The sequence below is a fragment of the Ictidomys tridecemlineatus genome, chromosome 6 (genome assembly GCF_052094955.1).
Source record: "Ictidomys tridecemlineatus isolate mIctTri1 chromosome 6, mIctTri1.hap1, whole genome shotgun sequence".
Classification (NCBI taxonomy): Eukaryota; Metazoa; Chordata; class Mammalia; order Rodentia; family Sciuridae; genus Ictidomys; species Ictidomys tridecemlineatus.
In genome coordinates, this window is record NC_135482.1 from 43,602,708 (window position 1) to 43,629,506 (window position 26,799).

General features: G+C 34.0%; 1 protein-coding gene and 1 non-coding gene across 3 annotated transcripts in view; one reads left to right on the forward strand and one right to left on the reverse strand.

Annotated features, from left to right (window-relative positions):
* The window catches only part of Tbc1d15 (TBC1 domain family member 15), a 69,615-nt gene that overhangs the window by 25,580 nt on the left and 17,236 nt on the right, over positions 1-26,799 (reverse strand). Inside the window, exons 2-8 of one of the 2 annotated variants that reach the window (XM_021729911.3) lie at positions 22,857-22,955; positions 22,602-22,676; positions 19,911-20,049; positions 14,778-14,988; positions 2,073-2,175; positions 1,060-1,110; positions 563-760 (exon numbers count right to left, since the gene is read on the reverse strand). In XM_021729911.3, coding sequence (XP_021585586.2) covers positions 563-760; positions 1,060-1,110; positions 2,073-2,175; positions 14,778-14,988; positions 19,911-20,049; positions 22,602-22,676; positions 22,857-22,955 — 876 coding nt within the window. The remainder of the gene's footprint in view (positions 1-562; positions 761-1,059; positions 1,111-2,072; positions 2,176-14,777; positions 14,989-19,910; positions 20,050-22,601; positions 22,677-22,856; positions 22,956-26,799) is intronic. The other variant, XM_005330421.4, reaches the window with a different exon arrangement.
* Positions 8,588-8,728, forward strand: LOC120888759 (small nucleolar RNA SNORA66). The gene has a single exon (XR_005732447.1). It is a non-coding gene; the product is annotated as a small nucleolar RNA SNORA66 (small nucleolar RNA).

The following is a 26,799-nucleotide window of genomic DNA, read 5'->3' on the forward strand; positions in this document are numbered from 1 at the left end:
AAGAGGCAATATGCAAAGCTCACCAATCACTTACTTCTATTCACTTAATAAAACAACCTGCTCACAATTATTAAAAGGTAATCAAAATACTGTCATATATAACTAAAAAAACAAAAAGATTTTCTTTTAAATTAAAAAAAAAAAGGTAATCAAAGAACTAGACATGGTGGTGCAGGCTTATAATCCCAGCAACTCAGGAGGCAGGGGAGGAGGATTGCAAGTTCAAAGCCAGCTTCAGCAATTTAGCAAGACCCTGAGCAACTTAGAGAGACCCTATTTCAAAATAAAAAGGGCTGGGGATGTAGCTCAGTGGTAAAATCCCCAAACAGGGGGGAAAAAGTAATAAAAGAAAAAAGAGTAACAACACTAAAGAAGAGAAAGTACAATCAAGAATATGGTGGAAAACAAGTGTTAAATGTCAGAAATGTTAGCAAAAAGCTATAAAAACAAGTTAGAGGAAAGAGGCAGATGTCACCAATATTGAGTTTTCATTTCTACAGCATTCAGTGCACATACTCCCATTAAAATAATAAGACTGTATTAAATGTAAATCTCCACTCACTCTTGTAATGACTTCAAATCCTGGTTCTTCTTGTTGATTTATTTTTAGGCCTGGAATAGCATCACTAAGAAAATCTGCCATTTCTGAAGGTGGTCGTTGGTGTGTAGAGGGATCACTGCCTCTTAAACTATCGAAAATGTAGTTTGTCACTTTGGAAAATCCTACCATAGTTGCTGTGTAAGGATCCTTTTTAATTTTCTATGTAACAGGAAGAAAAATACTGGCATTATTCATTCAAACAAAGAATAAAAATATCCCCCACTATAGGACAAAAAGCAAAGCTATTTAAAGAGGAGAAATCAGAACTAAAATAAAGTGTTCTAAGATTGTCTTAATTTTTTTCTTGAACGAAAAATTTAAATTTTCTAAGCCAACCTTTCATTTGGTCAAAATAGCATAATAAACAGCAAGTGAATCTACTGATTAAATTATAGATAAACAAATGATTTGCAGGCTTCATCTAATCTGCATATATCAGAAATATATGCAGTGCTTACTTTCCAGTGGTGAATGACCCACAACAGCTTTCTTCTGTCTAGCAGTCTTGCCTTTACAAAAAAAAAAAAAATATTCCTTGAAGTGTGTGCTAGCACCTAGCACAAAATTTGACAGCTATATTTAGAAGCTCGGTATTTAAATAGTAGCTGACATTTTAACCCAATTATAGTGATAGTAAAAAATCATACCAGTAAGAATAATTTGTTCTGGGACAATGCTGTCTGAGAAAACAGTAGAAAAAGCCTTTTGCTGTTAAGTCCGAGGGTTACTTCTGAAACATATGCTGCTTGTTCATTCAAGTTTAGCAAAATATTTATTAAGTAACTGATTATTTCATAATAAGAAAAGCTGTCCCCTCACTTTTAAACAATTTTAGCTTCCTATCCTCCTTCCTAAAAAGCTCCCTCTCATTAATTAATTAAGCTCATTAATTTTTATATCTTCAAAACCAAAGAAATATATTTCAGTGCCTGAAATATGTGTTCAAACATCTGTTAATAAGTACATAAATGAATAAGTAACCATCTCATTAGTTCACATAGTAATCTGAGTGAAATTCAGCCGTGCTAAGTGCACAATTTTTAGCCAAATGCAAGAACATGCTAAACTACTTTTAGAAAATTAGATTATCATGACCCCAAAATAACCTATGTAAATGAAAAATAAGAATTCAAACCAGATTTTCCCTAAATTGATCATTTATGAATTCAAATTTGTTTACTTTCTGACTCTTAACCAATGAACACTGTAATGAAAATCTACTGATATCCAATTTTAGTATTATGATAAAGGGAAAATTTTGTGTTAAGAGTAAATAATAACCAAGGAAGCTTCTAGGACTTGCAAATAATATGGATCATATTACTATTTCTATAAAATTATAGAGTATAGTTCCATAAAGATTTACACACACAAGTCTCATTTCTGACTATTCTCTAAGAAGGTAAAAGGTAGAATATATATAAAATATTGAGTCAAATTAATTAATACAAGATCAACTTAAGAAACATACTTGTATTAAACCATATGCTGGTTCATCAAGAAGATTTTCAAAAGACTGTGAAAGACTTTTATTCTGACAATTCACAAGAAGTGTTCTTTTATCCTGTGGAGATCTGTAATGAAAAGGGGATTTATAAAAACTTCTAGCATACTACATCAACACTGCCTGCACAATTACTAATGCATAGTTACTTTTCCTAGCAAAAGAAAAACTTAACATCCAGTTCTAGAAGTTTCCCAAATAGTCTAGCAAATATTTAATAACTATTTTAAATGAGTTCTCAACTACATAAAATAATAAATTAGCAAATACTAAATTAACAAATTGTATACAAAAATTAATAAGTACATTTTTATTCTAGGCAAAGATGTTTAAATTGTAATGAACCCAAATTCTTGTTTAGAATTATAGGAGAAAAGTTTTTTTAAAATGTCTGCCTTTATTATCATAAAAATTAAAAAGCCAAACAACTGTATATGATCTGAACAATACAGAAAAATATGTCTTTTTTTGAAATGGTTCCCAATTTCATTCCACAATTTGGTAAGTAGTACTGCTTTACAACGTTTTAAAAATACAGATGCATAGTTATTAGGTAAAGATCATTAATCATGCCAACCATAGTTATCAATACACACATATGAATATATTTAACAAGATTATTATATATTATTTAGGTAACAGTATATTTTTAGTTTTCTTGCTTATTGAAATTCTGAAAGTCTCTCTCCACACTTGTTAGTAATTACACAATAAATAACATGCTTTCCAACTAGACATCTAATTTCAAATAATGATACTAATTAGCCAATCTTTTTTCTATTACAAATAGTAAGTTTTTACACTTAAGTTGTAATAAACATATAACTTTTGTGTTTAAAATCAAAATTAAATGTGCTATTTTACTGCTGTTAACACCTCTAGTTTATTACAAATGTTCATGATAAGATCTTTAATAACAGTTATCTCTTCTCAATTCTAACACAACAGGACGTAATAAGAATGCTACAGAGAATATGAAATCCAAAACAAGATCTTATTCTTACACAGTCAGAAACAACACTGAATCTGCAGAAACAATAGCAGCTAATAAGCCCATTGATTTTTTAAAAGAAACTGAGGTTATTCTTTGACATGGGGGAAATGTAGTTGAAAACACTCAATTTTCATCAAACATATTTTCCTAAAATTTTGGAGGATAGTGGGTATGATGAAGATTTATAAATTCTCAAGAAGCATTTTTTTTTAAATGCTAGGCCAACTTAGTTTTTTGGTTATAACACTAATGGACCTTTATTTATTCACTTCTTTATATGCAGTGCTGAGCATCAAGCCCAGTGCCTCTCACATGCTAGACAAGTGCTCTACCAACTGAGCCACACAATTCCAGCCTAGACCAACTTTTAAATGTAGCTCAGAAAACAAAAGAAATTAATACAAGAACATTTTTTTCCTTAGTGCAGCACTATTAGTACCGTGGATATTTTGTTTTTTGTTGTTGTTGTTGTTTGTTTGTTTTTAAATATTTTTTAGTTGCTGATGGACCTTTATTTTTCATTTATCTGTATGTGGTACTGAGGATCGAACCCAGTGCCTCACACATGCTAGGCAAGTGCTCTACAACTGAGCCACAACCCCAGCCCGGATATTTTGTTTCTAACAAGAAATCACATCAAATTATTTCTTTAAAATACTAATTAGAAAGTGGTCATGAAAGTCAATAAAACACTGCCCATCATGGGTGGGGAGAAGGGATGATGGCCAAAAAACATGCAACCTTCGGTTATCTGAGCTCAGATAACTCTATGGCTCTGTAACAACTAAAGTAGCCACTAAACTGAAGAAGGGAAGGAAAAAACTGACTTACCAACAAGCAACCCCAAAAACTACTTAAAAGGAAATATTTTGTTTTTTATACCTAATTCTGTAATGATAGGTGGAAGAACCATATGAGAAAGAGAAATAAGAAGAAACTTAAGACCTGATTGTCCTGAAGGAATCAACAAAACATTAAAACATCAGTCAAGGGACGAGCAGTGTAGTGCTAGGCAACTATACACTCCAAAAGAGGGACCACTGCCCTTATAGAATATTATTATAATGTTTCTAATTACTAGGTTATCACAACACTGTTTTAATCTACAAATGTGTATGTGTATTCTAGGAAGCTGATCTTTTATGCCAACATTATTCAAAATTTTCAAACTCACTGCAACAGTAAGATAAACTTTTAATGATGCTAGTATCATCAATTACATTAAAACCCACTAACGAGCTTAAAGAAAACCATAGTCTAATATTACAACAGAAGCTAAGAAAAGCCCAGGACCAGATGGGTATACAGCAGAGTTTTACAAAACGTTTAAAGAGGAAGTAATTCCAATACTTTTCAAGCTATTTCAGGAAATAGAAAAAGAGGGAGAACTTCCAAATTCATTCTACGAGGCCAACATCACCCTGATTCCGAAACCAGACAAAGACACTTCAAAGAAAGAAAACTACAGACCAATATCTCTAATGAACCTAGATGCAAAAATCCTCAATAAAATTCTGGCGAATCGCATACAAAAACATATCAAAAAAATTGTGCACCATGATCAAGTAGGATTCATCCCTGGGATGCAAGGCTGGTTCAATATACGGAAATCAATAAATGTTATTCACCACATCAATAGACTTAAAGATAAGAACCAAATGATCATCTTGATAGATGCAGAAAAAGCATTCGACAAAGTACAGCATCCCTTTATGTTCAAAACTCTAGAAAAACTAGGGATAACAGGAACATACCTCAATATTGTAAAAGCAATCTATGCTAAGCCTCAGGCTAGCGTCATTCTGAATGGAGAAAAATTGAAGGCATTCCCTCTAAAATCTGGAACAAGACAGGGATGCCCTCTCTCACCACTTCTGTTCAACATAGTTCTCAAAACACTGGCCAGAGCAATTAGACAGACGAAAGAAATTAAAGGCATAAAAATAGGAAAAGAAGAACTTAAATTATCACTATTTGCAGATAACATGATTCTATACCTAGCAGACCCAAAAGGGTCTACAAAGAAACTATTAAGAGCTAATAAATGAATTCAGCAAAGTGACAGGATATAAAATCAACACGCATAAATCAAAGGCATTCCTGTATATCAGCGACAAATCCTCTGAAATGGAAATGAGGACAACCACTCCATTCACAATATCCTCAAAAAAAAATAAAATACTTGGAAACCAACCTAACAAAAGAGGTGAAAGACTTATACAATGAAAACTACAGAACCCTAAAGAGAGAAATAGAAGATTTTAGAAGATGGAAAAATATACCCTGTTCATGGATAGGCAAAACTAACATCATCAAAATGGCGATATTACCCAAAGTTCTCTATAGGTTTAATGCAATGCCAATCAAAATCCCAATGGCATTTCTTGTAGAAATAGATAAAGCAATTATGAAATTCATATGGAAAAATAAAAGACCCAGAATAGCAAAAACAACTCTAAGCAGGAAGTGTGAATCAGGCGGTATAGTGATACCAGACCTCAAACTATACTACAGAGTAATAGTAACAAAAACAGCATGGTACTGGTACCAAAACAGGCGGGTGGACCAATGGTACAGAATAGAGGACACAGAAACCAATCCACAAAACTACAACTATCTTATATTTGACAAAGGGGCTAAAAGCATGAAATGGAGGAAGGATAGCACCTTCAACAAATGGTGCTGGTTAAACTGGAAATCCATATGCAACAAAATGAAACTGAATCCCTTTCTCTTGCCATGCACAAAAGTTAACTCAAAATGGATCAAGGAGCTTGATATCAAATCAGAGACACGGCGTCTGATACAAGAAAAAGTTGGCTACGACCTACATACTGTGGCTCCAAATTCCTCAATAGGACACCCATGGCACAAGAGTTAATAACTAGAATCAACAAATGAGACTTACTCAAACTAAAAAGTTTTTTCTCAGCAAAAGAAACAATAAGAGAGGTAAATAGGGAGCCTACATCCTGGGAACAAATCTTTACTCCTCACACTTCAGATAGAGCCCTAATATCCAGAGTATACAAAGAACTCAAAAAATTAAAACAATAAGAAAATGAATAACCCAATCAACAAATGGGCCAAGGACCTGAACAGACACTTCTCAGAGGAGGACATACAATCAATCAATAAGTACATGAAAAAATGCTCACCATCTCTAGCAGTCAGAGAAATGCAAATCAAAACCACCCTAAGATACCATCTCACTCCAGTAAGATTGGCAGCCATTATGAAGTCAAATTAACAAGTGCTGGCAAGGATGTGGGGAAAAGGGTACACTTGTACATTGCTGGTGGGACTGCAAATTGGTGCAGCCAATTTGGAAAGCAGTATGGAGATTTCTTGGAAAGCTGGGAATGGAACCACCATTTGACCCAGCTATTCCCCTTCTCGGTCTATTCCCTAAAGACCTAAAAAGAGCATGCTACAGGGACACTGCTACATCGATGTTCATAGCAGCACAATTCACAATAGCTAGACTGTGGAACCAACCTAGATGCCCTTCAATAGATGAATGGACAAAAAAAAATGTGGCATTTATACACAATGGAGTACTACTCTGCATTAAAAAATGACAAAATCATAGAATTTGCAGGGAAATGGATGGCAGTAGAACAGATTATGCTAAGTGAAGCTAGCCAATCCCTAAAAAACAAATGCCAAATGTTTTCTTTGATATAAGGAGAGTAACTAAGAACAGAGTTGGGAGGAAGAGCATGAGAAGAAGATTAACATTAAACAGGGGTGAGAGGTGGGAGGGAAAAGGAAAGAGAAGGGAAATTGCATGGAAATGGAAGGAGACCCTCATGGTTATACAAAATTACATACAAGAGGAAGTGAGGAGAAAGGGGAAAAAAAAACAAGGGGGAGAAATGAATTACAGTAGATGGGGTAGAGAGAGAAGATGGGAGGGGAGGGGATGGGGGATAGTAGAGGATAGGAAAGGCAGCAGAATACAACAGACACTAGTATAGCAACAGTGGATGTGTAACTAGTATAAAACAGTGGATGTGTAACTGATGTGATGCTGCTGCAATCTGTATACAGGGTAAAAATGGGAGTTCATAACCCTCTTGAATCAAAGTGTGAAATATGATAGGTCAAGAACTATGTAATGTTTTGAACAATCAACAATAAAAATTAAAGGAAAAAAAATGCCTAATATGGGGCTGGGAATATAGCTCAGTGGGTAGAGGCTTGCCTCACATGCACAAGGCCCTGGGTTCAATCCCTAACACCAAAAAAAAAAAAAAAGGAATGTCTAATATATAACGCTAAAAAAATAACATTGCAAAGGATATCAGTAAAAAAAAAATGTGAATAAAAAATAGGTACACAATATTTATAATAACAAAATGTTATATCTAGAACTTAATCTTGTACATGGTACTTTATGATGATACAACCCATTTGGCTATGGGAGGGGGGATATTTTACTATTTGGATATTTACCTATTAATGTAAAAATGGCCAAATATACAAAATATTAATGGAATAAGCAGGCCTCATTTATATCATTGCAACCAACTTGGTTCAAGAAAGTAAAAATGGACTTGTGATTCATTTTTTTTTAACCCAAGTGAATATTATGGTTTAAGTGATGATAAATAGACAACACATATAAACGTCAATGAATATGATGCCTTGTTTTCCTGGGATAAGACAACCATTTGAGAAATACTAAGCCTCAAGAAACTGGGTTATTTTGCACTCTGATTAGGTTTACAAGAATGAAATAGTAAACTAAGCACTGTTGGCCTAGCCTCTTTCTTCCTGGCTCTTGTAAGGCTGTGAGTCCCTAGCACAATCTCTGCTCAACCATATGGCAAAGCCTTGCTACTGTGGGAAAATACCTACTGTTTAGGGAGGAATACTTAATTATTAGGGAGTGTATTAGGACGACAACATAGCAAAGTTATAGGCAACAGTCTTCAATTTAGCTTAATTTTAAAAAACCAAACCCAGGGGGCTAGGGCTATACCTCAGTGACAGAGCACTTGCCTAGCACATGTGAGGCACTAGGCATGATTATTAGCACCATATAAAAATAAACAAAATAAAGGCATGCTATCTGTCTACAACTAAAAAAGCAAAAACAGAAACAAACAAAAACACCAAACAGATATCTAGTCTAATTCTCTTGGTTTTCAATTCTGAAAAAGATAGGAAGGATGACCCCATGCACAGATTGGCTAGCATCCTAATGAAACTGAAACCAAGTGTTTCCTCAACTACTATTCTTTGTAGTTTCTTCAATTGTCTTTAACCACAAAAAGATGACTCTGGGAATATCATTTTGCTTAGGATAACTGCTCTAGGCACAGGAAATGAGACTTCCCATGCCAATGATACACCTCATAAAACAAAAAGTTGAGGATAATATTTGGAAGTTTTCATTTCTTTGAACTTTAACTTTAAAATGTGAGAATTCTATTTACTTGGATCATAACTAACAAAAACAAAGGCCTTCAAATCTTTTTCTTTGCAAACTTCATCACTAGCTCTGCATGATGTGGCAAAAGTTAGGGAACCAGGTTGCTCAATTAAATTAATTGTAATGACAGAAACATATTTAGCCTCGGAAGCTATTAATTGAGGTGCTCCATTCTATTCCCATAGAGTGTTTAAAAAAAAAAAAACAATAAAAAGGAAAAATTTTCTTAAGAAAATGACAGAAATGAATATAGCAAAAATGGCTGGTACAAATTTGGAGTTTTTTTTTTTTTAATATACTGGTGACCATTTGAAGAACCTTTATTCTACTTGAACTCGTGCAATCTCTGGTGAACTATAAAACATAATATAATGAGCATAATTTGTGATAGGAAAGAGAATAGGCAACACTTATTTTCAACCCAGAGGAGAAAGAGGTGCCATGAAGATAAAAATATTAGATGTACTATTCTTACACATTTCAGACCATTTGTCGGCAAAAAGTAAACTGCCCCCATATTGTCAAAGGAAAATATACAAAGGAATAATGGTTGACATTAGGGAATAGTTTTTGAAATCATCACTTCAGACAACTATCCTCTACCTCAAGGATAGTCAAATCCTGGTAGGCCATAAACTTAATAACTGAGCTCAAAGAGGAGAAAAAAATACATATATATATGTATGTATGTATGTGTATATATATAGAGAGAGAGAGAGATTAACTTCTTCTATCTTTTCTCTTTTACTAGATCATTAAAATTTGTATTTAATCACTTATGCTCACCTCTCATTCTACTTTATCCTCCCTACTTTATCCTCCAAAACTACATACTATCCTGTATTCTTTTGTACTATGTATGTCTTATTCAGAGTATTTACTACAGTTTTACAGTTTTGCATTTGTTTAATTGATGTTTGTCTTTTCCACAATACTACAAAGTCCATGAAGGAAGAAACCATATCTTTTTGATTATTTTTTCTAGCATGTTACACTGTTACATCTAAGAAACAGCAACCCCTCAAAAAAAAAAAAAAAGGAACGAAAAAAGAAAAATATGTAGGAAAGAACATCAATTCCATAGCTTCATGTTTCCAAATGGAAATAAGCACTTTTAAAGAAACTCTCCTTCCTGAGATCAGCAAAGAGCAAGGTGCAGGCTAGTCATAACCCTTTCTGCTTTCTGCATGTTCTCTCGTGGGCCTCTCTGTCAACAGAGAACATGTTTTTTGGCATGCTCTCATTCTCATGGCAAATGATCTGTCCTTGCTAGGGATGCCTAGGGTAGTCAGAAGTGACAATAACTGAGTAAGTTCAAAATTAATTTGAGATGCCAGGAGTGGTGGCACATGCCTGTAATGCCAGTGACTTGGAGAATGAGGCAGAAGAATCACAATTTCAAAGTCAGCCTCAGCAACTTAGCAAGGCCCTAAGCAACTTAGAACCTGTCTCAAAATAAAAAATAAAAAGGGCTAAGGATCAAGATATAAAATTAACACTCATAAATCAATTGATATACCAATGATGAATCAGATGAAAGAGAAATTAGGAAACCTATCCTATTCACAAATAGCCTCAGGGGAAAAAAAATACTTGGGAATTAATCTAACAAAAGAAGTGAAAGACCTCTACAATGAAAATTACAGAACACTGAAGAAAGAAATTGAAGAAGACCTTAGAAGATGGAAAGATATCCAAGCTCTTGGATAGGCAGAATTAAAAAAATATTGTCAAAATGGCCATACTACCAAAAGCACTGTACAGACTTAATAGAAATATTATTAAAATTTCAATGATGTTCTTCATAGAAATAGGGAAGACAGTCACCAATTTCATTTGGGAAAACAAGAGGCCCAGAAGAGCCAAAGCAATCCTTAGTGAAAAGAGGCATCACAATACTGGACCTTAAATTATACTACACAGCTATAACAACAAAATGAGATGGAACTGACACCAAAACAAACAAGGGAACAGAAGACACAGAGACAAAACCACATATATACAGTTATCTCATACTAGACAAAGATGCCATAATGACATATGTTGGAGAAAAGACAGCCTCTTCAACAAACGGTGCTGGGAAAACTGGAAATCTATATGTAGTAGAATGAAACTGAACCCCTGTCCCTCAACCTGCACAAAACTCAACTCAAAGTGGATCAAGACCTAGGAATTAGACCAAAGACCCTGTGTCTACTAGAAGAAAAAGTCTGCCCAACTTGCCATCATGTCAGCTTAGGATCTGACTTCCTTAACAAGACTCCTAAAATGCAAGAAATAAAATCAAGAATCAATAAATGGGATGGTATCAAACTAAAAGGCTTCTTCACAGCAAAGGAAATAATCAAGAACGTGGACAGACAGCAAACAGAATGGGAGAAAATCTTTGCCACTTGCACATCAGATAGAGCATTAATCTCCAGGAAATATGAAGAACTCAAAAAATAATACCAAAACCCCCAAGTACCCCAATAAATAAATGGGCAAAGAAACTGAACAGGCACTTCACAGAAGAAGTAATATAACTGGTCAACAAATATATGAAAAAATGTTCTCTAGCAATTAGAGAAATGGAAATCAAAAACTACACTGAGATTCCATCTCATTCTGTCTAGTCAGAATGGCAGTTATCAAGAATACAAGTAACAATAAATGTTAGCAAGAATGTGGGGGGAAAGGTACACTCATACATTGTTAATAAGACTGCAAATTGATGCAACCACTCTGGAAACCAGTATGGAAATTACAGAGAAAACTTGGAATTTAACCACCATTTGACCTGTTATCCCACTCCATGGTTTATTCCCAAAGGACTTAAGATCAGCATACTACAGGGATGCACCTACAACAATGTTTATAGCAGATCCATTCACAATATCTAAGCTATGGAACCAACCTAGGTGCCCTTCAACAGAAGAATGGACACAGAAAATGTGGTGTATACATTCACAAGAGAATATTACTTAGCCATAAAAAAAAATAACTTTAGGATTTTTGCTAGTAAATGGATGGAACTGGAAACTGTCATGATAAATTAAATAAGCCAATCCTCAAAAAACAAAGGTCAAGTGTTCTCTCTGATATGCAGATGTTAACACACAATGTGGAGGTGGTGAAGTTTACTGGATTAGACAAAGGGGGATGAAAGGAAAGGTGGGAATGAAAACAGGAAAGACAGCAGAATGAATTGGACATAACTTTCCTATTTTCATATCTGAATATATGACCACTGTAAATACATCATGTTCAACCACAAGAATAAAATCCTAATTAGAATAAGTTATACTCCATGTACACATGTCAAAATACACTCTACTATCATGCATATCTAAAATAAACAAATAAAGAAGTTTTTATTTTTTAAAAAAAAGAAAAAAGAAATGGAATTGGGGGAGGGGAGGGCTGAGGATATGGTTCAAAATCCTGGGTTCAATCCCTGGTACAAAAAAAATTTTTAATTAATTAATTTGAGGGGAATTATGAGGCTACATACTTAAGACTCACTAATAATAATATTTTTATCACCACCTCTGCTTCTTCTATTTACTTCTCATTTATACAAATTCAGAAACAGAAACTAAGCTCACTACCTCACTAAAATGCTACCAACACATACTCAAGATATACATACCCCTATAACTGTCTATGTGATTAACACTGTCCTTAAATCTATCAAGGACAGAAAAGTCTACCTCCTGAATTTAATATGCCTGCCTCCTAATTTCCTTATAGAGTCATCCAAACCTACAATTTATTCCTCACAATAATCCTTTTAAAATCATATATCCAATTGATAATTACCATGACATCTATTCGTTCAACTTTTACTGTGCATTTATCTATAAGTAACCAGCACTGTGGCTAGGAAGGGGGGGGGGATAAAAACAAGATGCAATACCTGTCCTTCTGAAACTTACATTCCATAACAGAATGCAAAAAAAGTAAATAAACAAAATTATTTTATGATCTTAATTGACATAAAGGAAGCAAACAAAAAAATAAGATAGAAGGAGAAATTTATTAGATGGTGAAAGAGTGATCTAAAAAAATCCTTCTGAGGAAATACTAAACTGAGACCTGAGACCAGAAAGGAATTTTGATGAAGAAACTTTTTTTTTATGGTTGAGTAATATTCTCTTGTGTATATATACCACATTTTTTTTGTCCATTCTTCTGTTGAAGGGCACCTAGGTTGGTTTCATAGCTTAGCTATTGTGAATTGACCAAAAGATCTTTTCCAGGCAAAAGAAAGAGCATGTGTAAAGGACTTTAAGATACAAAAGAATTTAAGGGATTTTAGGAACTACAAAAAAAAAAACATGTGATAAGAACACAGCAAAGGAGAGTGGCAGGCAAGGTAGAAGTATTGGAGAAATATTTAGGACTAGACTTTGTGATTGGTTGGATCACAAATCAAATTGAAAAGGGAGAAATTGAGGTTTTTGGCTTGTGAGAACTGCAGTAGATGATTGTTAACTCCATTAATAATTCTTCACTTTATAGTAGAGTTTAATAGCACCTTGACTAGATTTAGATTATGTAAGGATGGGAGTAGCCCAGCAAATTTGATTGTATATCTCCTGGCCTGAGTTTCTTTCTTTAACCTCTGAATGGCACTAAGCATGCTGTTTGATACCATTAAGATAAGAAAGTCAGGCTTAGTTGGTGGTATGTTGGTTTTAATTTTCAAGAGAGAAGCTGTAAATAGGTTACCATTGAGAAGTTAAAGTAGATTTCAGGGGCAATGTCATGATTGGAGCAGGTGGTCATGGCAGTTGATTGAGCAGCAGCATTAGAGACTGTGGAGGCATTTAGCACTGTAGTAAACTCAATAAATGTGTTGTGATATAACTTACAAGAGCTCATTTGATCTGAGACTGTTAATTAAAGCATATTATCTAAGGTGAGGAATCTTACTCTTTACTGGTAAGATCATACTTTAGAGAAGCAGGCTTAGTTTTAAGTATTGCATTTTATTTTTTTTTTTAAATATTTATTTATTTTTTAGGTGTAGATGGACACAACACAATTCCTTTATTTCTATGTGGTGCTGAGGACCAAACCCGGGTCCCGCCCATGCTAGGATGAGATTAAACCACCTTAATCTCATCTGGATGAATGGAACCTGCTATCGTGACTTAACAAAATCCTTCGTGCTCTGGTCCTTACACATATCTCTGGCCTTATATGTAACTTTAGTACTTTTCTTTTCCCCCCACTTTGCAGACCTGTAATACCGAACTACGATTACATCATGCTTTTGCTCTCCCTCTACTAAAGCATTCCTCCCTCTAAACTTTCACACTAATGATTCACTATTTTTTCAGATCTCAACTTAGATGCTACTGCTTCCAGAAAATCTTCTTTGATCCTCACTTCCCAATATAAATTATGTATCCCTTCTTTAATCCTGGGAGCTCCCAAAAGTACCCTGCAGTTCTTCCCTCTTAGTTCTTGAGTTTTAATTGCCATTTACTTGTTGGCATCCTTCACAAGAACATACATTCTCAGAGATTGAGTAACACACCTGTTTTGTTCATTCTAAGTGTCGAGAAAATAGCATAGTACTTGAGAAGAAACAGACACGCCCCACTCCACCCCCAAGAAAAAATTGTTGAGAATGAGACCAAGAAAGCGTATGTCCAGGTATATAAATAAGACAAGATTTTTGAAAACTGAGAAGGCTTTGTTTACCAATTTACATATAATTTTTCAAAAGACACAGGCTTGCCTGACTTAAAAGTTCCAACATTACAAATAAAGTTGCATTTTAACAGAAAATAAAAAGGTAAATTAGTCAATATATAATTCATAAATTACTAACACATAATTCATTCAAACAATAATATTTTTTAAGTATCTTTCTTTAGTTGTAGATGGACACAATGACTTTATTTATTTATTTTTATGTGGTGCTAAGAATCGAACCCAGTGCCTCACATGTGCTAGGCGAGCACTCTACTACTGAGCCACTACCCCAGCCCTCCAACATAATAATATTGAATTAGTCTTTTCTTTAAAACACTAATAATGTGAAAACATGTCAGACTGAAATCACTAAAATGGCAAAAAATTTTATTTGGTCATTGATCCAAAGTCAATATCCCAGAAAAAATAAAGTTGTTCAAGCCCTCATATACACATAGGGCACTGAGGCCCAATGACATATGAAACTAGCTTACTTTGGGGTTAATACAACAAACCAGTTTCAATAAGTAGAAAACAATTTGATACTTACTCACACAATACCACATATTTTTCAAGAGATTCAATCAGTAGTTTGCTATCTCCTTGATGAAAGTGCAGAGCAGGGAGTACGACGTCATCCTTTAGTCTGAATACCAAATACGACCATCCCATACCTTCTTTGTTTTGCTTGATTGATTTCAGGTCTGTCAAACTGAACAGGAATGACCATTTGCTTTTCCCATTTCTATGACTCGGAGCATCTTAAAAACAAGAAAGTGGGGCAAAATATTTTGTTCACCTTTTTAAATGTACTGAGAGTGCTCTTCATGACTGCCTAAGCGAAATCTGTTAAACCCAGAGAATCATATTCATTCATGTTTCTATGGTTTCCATTTATATTAGAAATGGCAACATAATGTTTTCCTAAAAAGAATTATTTTTAAAATAACTACCCTGACACAAATAAATCCAAAAAAACGTTATCCCTATGTAAAATATAAGCTTTGCCCCAAAATGATCATGACTTTGAAGCAGGCTGGCTCAATCCAAATTGCAGGTCTATCATCTTACTAACTGAATAATCTGCGGCAAATAACTGAATCTCTTTGAGCCACAGTTTTGTTTCTTTTTCTTTTTTTTTTTTTTTAAGAGAGAAAGAGAAAGAGAATCTTTTTTTAAATATTTATCTTTTAGTTTTCGGTAGACACAACATCTTTATTGTTTATTTTTATGTGCTGCTAAGGATCGAACCCAGCGCCCTGCACATGCCAGGAGAGCACACTACTGCTTGAGCCACATCCCTAGCCCCAAGCCACAGTTTCTTTAGCTATAAAATGGAGATAATTATAGTTACCTTCCAATACCATCCCAATAATTAAGAGATAATACTTGTCAACTAAATGGTACAGGCCAAGTATATAACAAATAATAAGTGTTAATCTTTCACACTCCATACCAAAAAAAAAAAAAAAGAGTAGCATAATTCTCTTAAGAAAATCATTTCATCTTTAAAAAATTTTTATTTATCTACTTCTTTTTGTAGTAATTTTTAAGAGACTCTTCTGATAATGAAGATAAGCATACTGATTTAACAACATCAACAACACTGGAGTGACTATACAGATGCTTTGTTTCCCCCCCATACCCCCACCCAAAAAAAACAGTGGGGGATTAAGGATGAAAAGATGAGAAAGCTTCAATAAGAAGGAAATTCAGGGCTGGGGTTGTGGCGCAGAGGTAGAGCACTCGTCTAGCATAAAAATAAAAAAATAAAGATATTGTGTCCACCTATAACTAGAAAATAAATATTTAGGGAAAAAAAGAAGGAAATATACTTGATCATCTTGCTAAATCAACTTTCTGTTAAATTAAGACCTCAGTTCAAACCAAACTATAGTTATGTAAAATCTAGCATTTCTAAGTATGTTTACAGAATTTAAAATCCTAATGGGCTATGGTTGTGGCTCAGAGGTAGAGCACTCGCCTAGCATGTGTGAGGCACTGCGTTCGATCTTCAGCACCACATAAAAAGAAAATAAAGATATTGTGTCCACCTAAAACTAAAGTAAATAAATTTATTTTAAATAATAAATAAATAAATAAATAAGATCCTAGGTTCAGAAATATTTTCATAACTGTTCACAAATCAAAGATTAACTATTAAAATAAAAAATTTATAAAAGGAAAGAAGTATTTTTGTTAATAACACTAAGACCAATAATTAATTACTAATCTAAATTAGTTTATTTTAATAATTTAACTCAAACAACAGCATGTCGTGTCTCTAAAATTTTAAAACTTTTCTGTTATTTGATAAGAAATGTCACATTATTATCTTGCTACTCAAGATTTTTATGAATTGTCCCACATAATCATAATCAATTCCATAAGAATAAACTACATAGAAGACAGCTGCCTCTAAGACTTAATCGAAAGACCAATCAGTGTTGACCTGCATGTATGTCATCTTCTCATCTAATTAGGAACACTATTGCTCCATCATCCCAAACAAAATTTCCTAAACTGATAAAGAGAAATCCAGCTTACAGAAACTTCTATCTGCAAGCAACATAGGGACCACCATTTCATGGGCATTTTAACAAGTATCATTTGAAAGATATCCAGAAAGGCTCAAGTAATTGACCTATATTACACTGAGGTGCCTAGCTTCCACACTAGTTTGAATGGTGAACTCGTATCTAATGCTTATATTAGATTAAGTGCCATGTGACCACCTGACTACTTTACATAATGTTTCACTAGTATAGAACTCATAAATACCACTATAAGCTGATGAAGTGAGAATATTTCTAGAATTCCGACATATCCACAAATCATTTAAGTATGAATGTACCTGAACTATTCTGAAAGCATATTACTAAATTATTTATGAAGACTAAAAAATGTTTTCTAGAAAAACAGCAGTGAAAAAATAGATAGACAATATTTTAAATTATTTAATTGCACCAAGAGTATTTAATCTAAATTCATATAAGAAAATTATATGGTGAATTTAAAACAGGATATGAGTTATAGAAATTTGTGCATTTTCGGGGTTGGGGATGTGGCTCAAGCGGTAGCGCACTCGCCTGGCATGTGTGCGGCCCAGGTTCGATCCTCAGCACCACATACAAAGATGTTGTGTCCACCAAAAACTAAAAAATAAATATTAAAATTCTCTCTCTCCCTCTCTTCTCTCACTCTCTCTTTAAAAAAAAAGAGAAATTTGTGCATTTTCAAGAGTAAAGATTATACATAAATTTTCCCTTCTGAACAGAAGAGAGACATTACATATTGTATTAAAAAGGAAATACCTCACACATTTCCTCACATAAAGCTCTGACAAAGATGAGAGAAATATTAGAAGTTAATTCTACAAGTCCCTCCACTAGAAAGTAGACTTTCAGAGAATAAGAACTTTATTTTGTTCATGAGTATATCCCAAGTGCTTAAAGAGTGGCTAGCATACAGTAGGTACCCAAAGATGCATTTTGCACTAATAATCTAATATTAAGTCAACACAAAAGTAATCTGCAAGTTATTCTGCTGCCGATAGCTACCCAGAAATAGAATTTATTATAAAGAAAAACTAAGAAAGCCAAGAGTTAATTTGAAATGTCCTCCCTTCTCCATAAAGAAAAGGTAAGTAAGTAGTTCTAATAAACTTATGTCACTAAACACGTAAAAATAATCTTCAAACACACTGACATGGAAAAACTAAAAAGTAATCCAAAACAGTTCAGTAAGTCTCCATATGTCTTGAACAGAATTAACATGAAAGGCATTACATTTTATTACCTACATACATTTGGATATAGGTAATAACTTTTAACAGTGTATTTTTCTGGGAAGAAATATTTTCAAAACTTTATATGGTATATAAAAACAAGGGATTTAGTTAAATAAACTTATGAAATATAAAGTTAAATGCTCTTAAAGAAAAAAAGTTAAACAAGTCCTCAATAGTCAAATTGTTTAAAGTTTTGTCCCAAGTTTACTTTCTGCCTTTCCAAAAAGAAAAAAAGTACAAAGTAAAAATAAAAGGTGACAAAATTAATACAAACTTTTTCCTCTGGGGGAAAAAAAAAACTTCAAAAATATAAAATATTTCATAAAAAGTTCTAAGAAATTTAATTTCTTAGGAATTGTTTCTTTGACTTTTATCAGTTAACAAAATAAAGTCTGTAAGTCTGTTTACTTTATAAGTCACTTTGTGTGACCAAGTCACATAAGCAGTATTTACATCTGTGGTTTTTGCTAAGCTCAGTTACACAGAAGTTCTCTACTCTGACTACATATTAAAATCATCTGAAGACCTTTTGGAAAATATAGATGCCCATGCTCTCTCTCCCAAGTCTGTATTTTGGTTTTGGTTTTGTTTTTTTTTAAACTGAACCTCTCCAGGTAAATTCAAAGTACATCCAAGGCTGAAAAACCACTAATCCTAAAAAGATCTATATTGCCAGTTTATGCTTTTCTCATCCATGTAATTCTTCATTTGTTTATGAAAATTATTTTGTTCATTCCTGTGGTCAAGTTTTAAGCATCAACAAACAAAAAATATTTCACATAACCCAATCTTGAACACATCCTTACAACAGAAGGAGATGTCAAAAATCATCTCACCCCCGACATTTACTAAATGGTTTTATCTTTCCTTAACATTTTGTGTTCTGGTTAAGGTAAGAACATTCCATTTCAGTAGAAAGAGCAAACCCAAATTTCCACTCCCCAAAATGTCACACCAATGCATGAGCTGACTGTTAGTAATAGCTTGTGAAATACTATCTACTTCTTAATTGGGACTATTTCCTAGACATGATGAAGTGCAAGCATAACTACTAAAAGTGGGAATAATTCCAGAGGCCATACATTAAAATCAAGCTTACTTAAAACTGCTAGACAATACATGCACCTATAAATTTGGCCAGCCTTTAAACAGATAACCATGGATAATTTCTAAATTCAGGCCAAAATCATAGAGAAAATATCATTTCTGCTACAAAATACAAAGGAATCAATATTTTTTTAAATGTGATATTTTAACTCTATACAAGAATCAATATTTTAAGAAGAAATCACAAATAGGCTGGCTACATCACAGATGGGCTACTGACATCATACTTGGTACAATATACAGTACCACATAGTATCAGTATATAAGTCATTTCCTTTATATGAATTAGCATATACAGTTATGTCAGGCTGCTAAATTGGCTCTTATTTATGTTAACAATATGAAGATAATCACCACCTAGCAAATACGAATTTAAATATAGAAAGATAAACAGTATCTTAAAATAAACAAAGGGGAGACTAAAAGGAGCTGTGAAGAGCCCAGTAAACACTGAAAGTAGAATGGTACAGTTTAGTAGTATACTCCATCTCCCTCGGTGCTTTCGGATGAGAAAACATGATATTTTAAATCCCAGGTTAAGAAAAATGTACATGAAAGACAGATGATTATTTAAAGTATTTCTATTTTCTTTTCCATTAATAACTACAAAATAGAACAAGTATTTTTAAATCCTTGTTTAAAGATGAAAACAGAAATAAAATGAGAGTTATACATATTGAAGCATCAAATCACCCTTCTGACTAAGGAGTATTAAAGAATTTTCTTTGTATGTTTAGTAGTATACTACAGCAAACCAGTTTAAGATTTCAAAAATTTAATTCATACCTCCATTGGTATGTGGTTTCTTTTTAAATGAAACTGTATTAACCATGTCCCACTCGGCTTCATAACTGTTCACATGTTCTGATCCTCGATGAGGTCTTTCTTTTGGGGTCTGGGTCCATTCTACAACTGAACTGGAGTCCTAAAATAATTATAACATATAAAATATTTAAAGTCTGAAATAAGAATTTAATTTCAATCCATAGCACCTCAGCCTTCTATTAAATTAAGTCTGTAAGTTGTGGCAGACAACCAAACACTATTGCCTATTCTTTTCTCCCTCGCTCATCTTTTCTAAAAAACAAGAAAAGCTTGCCTACACTTCCTTGCAGTTATGGTTGTCAATGATAAACATGCAGAATTCAATTCAGTGCTTCTGGAAATGCTTTGGCTTTCATAATAAAAGCTTGGTAAGGTTTCACTGTGATTGCCCGGAGAGATGAAAAGTCTGGTGGGAAAGTAAAGGTAATCAGTTTTCCAAAATAAACCTATAACTCAGGATTTATGTAGTAGGGAAAATATATCATTTGGATGAGAATAAATTTTATAAACAAAATCTTGTATAAAGAACACATAATTGGGCTGGGGATGTGGCTCAAGCGGTAGCACGCTCGTCTGGCATGCGTGCGGCCCAGGTTCGATCCTCAGCACCACATACAAACAAAGATGTTGTGTCCGCCGAAAACTAAACAATAAATATTAAAAAAAAAAAAAAAGAACACATAATTTTTACAACAACAACAAAAAGATAATCAAATAAGCAAAGGATTTAGAAAAGGCACCTCTCCAAAGAAAACACACATACGAACAGATGAAAAGATGTTCAACATCATTAGTCATCAGGGAACTATAAATCAAAACTCTGATGACATACCACCTCAGCTATTGGTTGAAGTGTGCTGCCCTGCACCCCTAAGGAAACGTCTTAGAATGTGATTTTATTAATCAAGTGAAAATGAGGCTATATAAATGGGTCCTAATCCAGCATGACTGATGGTCTTATTTAATCAAGTTAAAATTAGATTATTAGGCTGGTCCTCATTCAGTATAACTCATATCCTTATTAAGATATGAGTTACGTGTTCTTTATACAAAATCTTGTATAAAGAACACATAATTTTCCCTTTATTAAGAGGGGAAATCTTAACACAGACATGTACAAATGGAAGATGATGTGAAAACACAGGGAAGAAGAATGTCATCTACAAACCTGAAACTAGAAGGAAAGGTAAGAACAAATTCTCCTTCACAGCACTCAGAAGGAACCAATGCTGTTGACAACTCACCTTGACTTCTGACTTCTACCCTCCAGAACTGAGAAAATAAAGTTCCAATGTTCTAAAGCCACCTAGTCTATGGTGCTTTGTAACAGCAGCTTTAGGAAACTAACACAACTTCATACTTACTAGGTTTATTAAATTAAAAAAATACCATAAAAAATGTTGGTGAAGATGTGGAAATACTAGAATCCTCATATACTGCATACGGAATTATAAACTAGTATAGCTGCTTTGGAAAATAGCAAATATTAAAAACACAAAATAATATGAACCAAGAATTCTACTCCTAGGTGTATACTCAAGAGAAAAAAATGTCCACACAAAAACTTGTACTCAAATATTCATAGCAGCATTATGTATATTAGCCCCAAAATGAAAACAACCCAATGTCCACCAACTAAGGAACAAATAAACAAAATGTATATTCATGAATGCATTGTTCAGGGGAAAAAAAAAAAAGAACTATGTTATAACATGGATGAACCTGGAAAACATTTTCTCAAGTGAGAGAATCCCATCACAAGAGACCGTATGTTACATGATTGCATTTATATAAAATGTCCAGAATGGGCAAATCCTTCGAGACAGAAAATAGGTTAGAGATTACCAGGAGTGGAGAGTAGGTAGAAATAAAAGGTGATTGCTAATAAACAGAGTTCCTTTGGGAGACTGATAAGGGTTCTTTTTTTTTATTTTTTATTTATTTTTTTTAATATTTATTTATTTATTTTTTTTTTAGTTCTTGACAGACACAACATCTTTGTTGGTATGTGGTGCTGAGGATCGAACCCTGGTCGCACGTATGCCAGGCGAGCGCACTACTGTTTGAGCCACATCCCCAGCCCCTGATAAGGGTTCTAAAATTAGATATTGATGATGGCTTCCCAACTCTATAAATGTAATAAAAAACTGTAAACTGTGTACTTAGAGAGGATGAACAGTACAGTATGTGACTTTTTTTTTTTTTTTTTGGTACTAGGGATTGAACCCAGGGGCACTCAATCACTGAGCCACATCCCCAGCCCTATTTTGTATTTTATTTAAAGACAGGTTCTCACCGAGTTGCTTAGCACCTTGCTTTTGCCGAGACTGGCTTTTGAACTCACGACCCTCCTGCCTCGGCCTCCCAAGCCAGTGGGATTACAGGTATACGCCATCACACCCAGCGAATTATATCTAAATAAAACTGTTATTTAAAAACAGCATTCCCTTGATCATTTGGGGTTGGGGAGTATATGGAAATGAACCAATGGCATTTTACTAATGAGATACACCTTCAAATCTTTTAAGTTTTTAATTTTGAGACAGGATCTTGCTAAACTGCTCATGCTGGCCTCAAACTTATGATTCTCCTGCCTCAGCCTCTGAGTTGCTGGGAACACAGGCATGCCCAGCTTCTTTTTTTCTTAAATACCTTTCCAGCATAGAGAATGCTTGAAGAATCCAATGCATCATCCAATGGTCTCCAGTCCACTATTACTTCAGCATCCTAAAGAAAGAAAACAAAAATTAAATTTAGTATTCAACAATATGGAACATTCTCAACCCATTTACCACTCACTGTTCAATTACATAACTGTATCTTACATATAAAATTCAAACTTTCTAATAATGCCACAATAAACCCCTTCCATAAACTATTAATATTATACATTTACTACAATCTTACCTTTTCTAAAACACGTAATATTCCTGAAATTAAGCTGTCTTGGTCATTGGTCTTTGCACAAGATGAGTGAATATATACCCCTTCCTGTTCATATATAATCTGAAAGAGCAAAAATATAATTAAGAGAAAGGTTAAAGGAAATGTAACTTTTTACATTAGTATCTCTAATTTGAATATTTTAAAGTGAAACAAGTACTTTACAAAATGTGAGAGTTCCAGTTAGCCTGTGTTCTGTGTTCCTTAACTTTAAGGTGCTTTTTTGCAGGACAATTTATTTCATATATAAAATAATTAATTTTTAAATATCTTTAGATGTATTAAACAAATGCAGCCACTACTTAACAATTTAGTCTTAATTACCATTTGAACTCCTAAACATTCCACAAAAGAAATGTCGTGTATTTAAGAAATAAAATCAATTAAAAATAAAATAAAGAAATATAATCCTTTTTACATCATCTGGTTTAAAGCATTTATTTCAATATTATAATTTTTCAATCTATATTTTAAGGGAGTAACTTTACTTATTTTTTATTTACAGCATGCCTGTTCATCATCCCAAACTGAGTACATATGCATATTAAAGTACAAAAGTCACAACTCTACAAGTATCAAGTACTTAAAATAGTGCAAAATACAAAAACAGATGTTCAATTAAAACTTTGTTGTTAGGCTGGGATGCAGCTTAGTAGCAGAGAGCTATAGCCTTGCATATGTAAGGCCTTGTGTTCAATCCCCAGCACCACCAGAGAGGGGAAAAAAAGCTTTCATGTCATGCAATAGCACTGTTAATAGGGCTGGGGCCTTCTGGGAAACTAAGGCAGTGCAAATGTCCAACCCCATTCAAATCAGAAAGATTTCAACATGTTGCTCGGAGTAACAGGCATGACATTATTAGAAAGGGGAAAGGAGGACCATCTCAATGGACAGAGTGGGTTCTCTCAGAGAGGAGAGAAAACAGAGTGCCTCTCCTGCCATCCATTTTTCAGCAAAGTTTTCAGAGAGTCTCACGCAGGTTCACCTCTTGATTTCTGACTGACAGCAGGATGACATTAGACTTTCAAGTCCCCACTGCCTCAACAATTCTAGGCCACTTTGGCCCATACTAACTAGTTCTAATTAGATTTTTTTATTTTATTTTTGTTCTTTTTGGTTATACAGGACTGTAGAATGTATTTCAACACATTATACATATACGCAGTATAACTTCCCATTCTCGTGGTTGTACATATGTGGAGTTATATTCATATATGAATATATGAAAGTTATATCCAAGTCTAAATTCTTACAGACTTTATGGTTAGGAGGAATTAGCCTATCTTCCTAAGTTCTGGAATCTGGACTGTGAAAAAGGTCATGAAAGTCTTCCTCTTTCAGATCACTTGTGTTCCTCTTACCAACATTATTTTCTCTCTTGCAGATAACAGGTAATTTGCTGAGAAATGTGACATATCCTGTCTGCTTAAGCCACGAAGCGCTACAGGGTAAACTGCTTCTTGGAAAAGAAAGCATGTGGGGTCACACAGTGGGCCCATTTTATAGAATTATTCCTTTAACCTCACATTCCCCCTACTCATGTCTGTCTGTACCATATCCCTTTCTTCATTGGACTTTAAAATGAACTGATTCCTGAGAAGTACCTTTCTGTCACAGGACATTCTGTTTATCTTTATCAACAATCATAATTAATATCTGAAAAGCTACCTCCAAGCTTATTTGAATGAAAAATTATTTTGCTACAGGGAATAATTATGATGTTAAGAGTAAATTTCAGATACATTTTAAGAAGAACAAGCTTTCAATCTCTTTAGTTTTATTCATGATCACTAATGAAAAACTTTTTTTAATTTCAAATCAGATATTATTTTTATCATGCATTACTTTACAAAGACATTTCTACATTATCACATTTGACCCTCACAACTCAGATGTGTATGATACGTAAGTTGAAACTTGAAGAGAATGAACAAGATATCTAAAGAAAAATGAGACACGAAAGACAAAAAGGTGCATAAAATTTAGGAAAATAAAACTGGAAAATGTACTCAGCATACTAAGTAGAAGAAATTGAAGAAAGACTTTGAGGATTTTTTTTTTTTTTAGTTGTAGATGGACATAATGTCTTTATTTTATTTATTTATTTTTGGAGCTAAAGATCATACCCAGTGTCTCATATGTGCTAGGCAAGCACTTTACTATTGAGCTACAATCCCAGATCAGGACTTTTTAAAGTATGACACAATAGCTATGTTTTCAAAATAGTATCAAAAATAGATAAAAGAAGTACTTATGATTTAAAAAAAAAAAAAAAAAAAAAGGATAGTGATCAGGGGATAAGCGATACACAGAAGATCCCTAGAGTAGCTAGAAAAGGTCAATCTCCTGACCTGAGTAGTAGTTCCAAATGTTAGGGGACAGACAGAAGAGGACAGTGGGAACAAGAGGCTGAGAGAATAACTCTCTAAATAGGCCCATGGTGCTGACCCCCAACATGCTTTCTTTTCCAAGAAGCAATTTGCCTTACAGCCCTGCCTGGCCTAAATGGACAGGATGTCACATTTCTCAGCAAATTGTCTGTTAACTGCAGGAGAAATGCAGGCCCAAGATAATGTTGATGAGAAGAACCCAGGAGATTTTTGTGACCAGATCCTGAAACTCTGGGAGATAAAACAGTTCCTCCTAACCATAAAATCTTTAAGAAGACATGTTTAAGAATCCAATTAGTAATGAGGGTCTTTCACCATCCATGCTATTCCCCTTCTGCCTCCCTTTCCCTCCCACTCCTATTCCCTATCTAGAGATAATCTTCCTCCCTTGGCTATCCCTCCCAACCCCATTTTGGAGTCACCTCCCTTATATCATAGAAGACATTCAGCATTTGTTTCTTTGTGATTGGCTAACTTCACTTAGCATAATCTTCTCTAATGCCATCCATTTCCTTGCAAATGCCATGATCTTATTCTTTTTTACTGCTGAGTAATATTCCATTGTGTATAAATGCCACATTTTTTATCCATTCATCCACTGAAGGATATCTAGGTTGGCTCCACAGTTTAGCTATTGTAAATTGTGCTGATATAAACATTGATGTGGCTGTATCCCTGTAATATGCTGTTTTTAGGTCCTTTGGGTATAATTCCAGAAGAGGAATAGCTGGGTCAAATGGTGGTTCCATTCCCAGTTTTCCAAGGAATCTCCATACTGCTTTCCAAATTGGCTGCACCAATTTGCAGTCCCACCAGCAGTGTATGAGTGTGCCTATACAAAATACATGTATGAAGATGCAAGTTGGTGTCAACATACCTTATATATAATCAAAGACATGATAAATTACGATATAATGGTGTATTAAGAATTGTAATGCAAAAATAAATAATTAAAATTTAAAGAAAGAAATAAATCTATCTCAAAAAAATATCACTCATAATAAAATACATATGAGAAACTAGAAGCAAACAAGATATTCAGCAAGTGAACCATATTTTGGTATTTCCATATTTAAGAGTCACTGTAAGAAAAAAGTTGAATTAAGCAAGTCAATAGTATTGAATTGGAAATATTTACAAGAAATACATCAAGAGTAAAAGAAGCAAGTTAAGGACCAAAAAAAAAAAAAAAAAATCCAATTAGAACTAATCAGCATGGATCAAGGTGACCTAGAGTTGCCATGACAGTGGAGACTAGAAAATCTGATGTCACCCTGCTGTCAGTTAAAAGTCGAGAGTAGATTTGGATGAGACTCTCTGGAAAGTTCTCTGGGATCCCTAATAAAACTGGAGTGCAGGAGAGGCACATTGCCCCTCTCCTTAGAGGACCTACTCTCTCATCTCTAAAAAATCTTTCTGACTTGATCGCAAGATTCAGGGTTGGAAGACGTAGTTTTCACAGTGCCTGTTTCTCAGAAGACCCCAGCTCCGTAACACAAGGATGTTTGCCCTCTGAC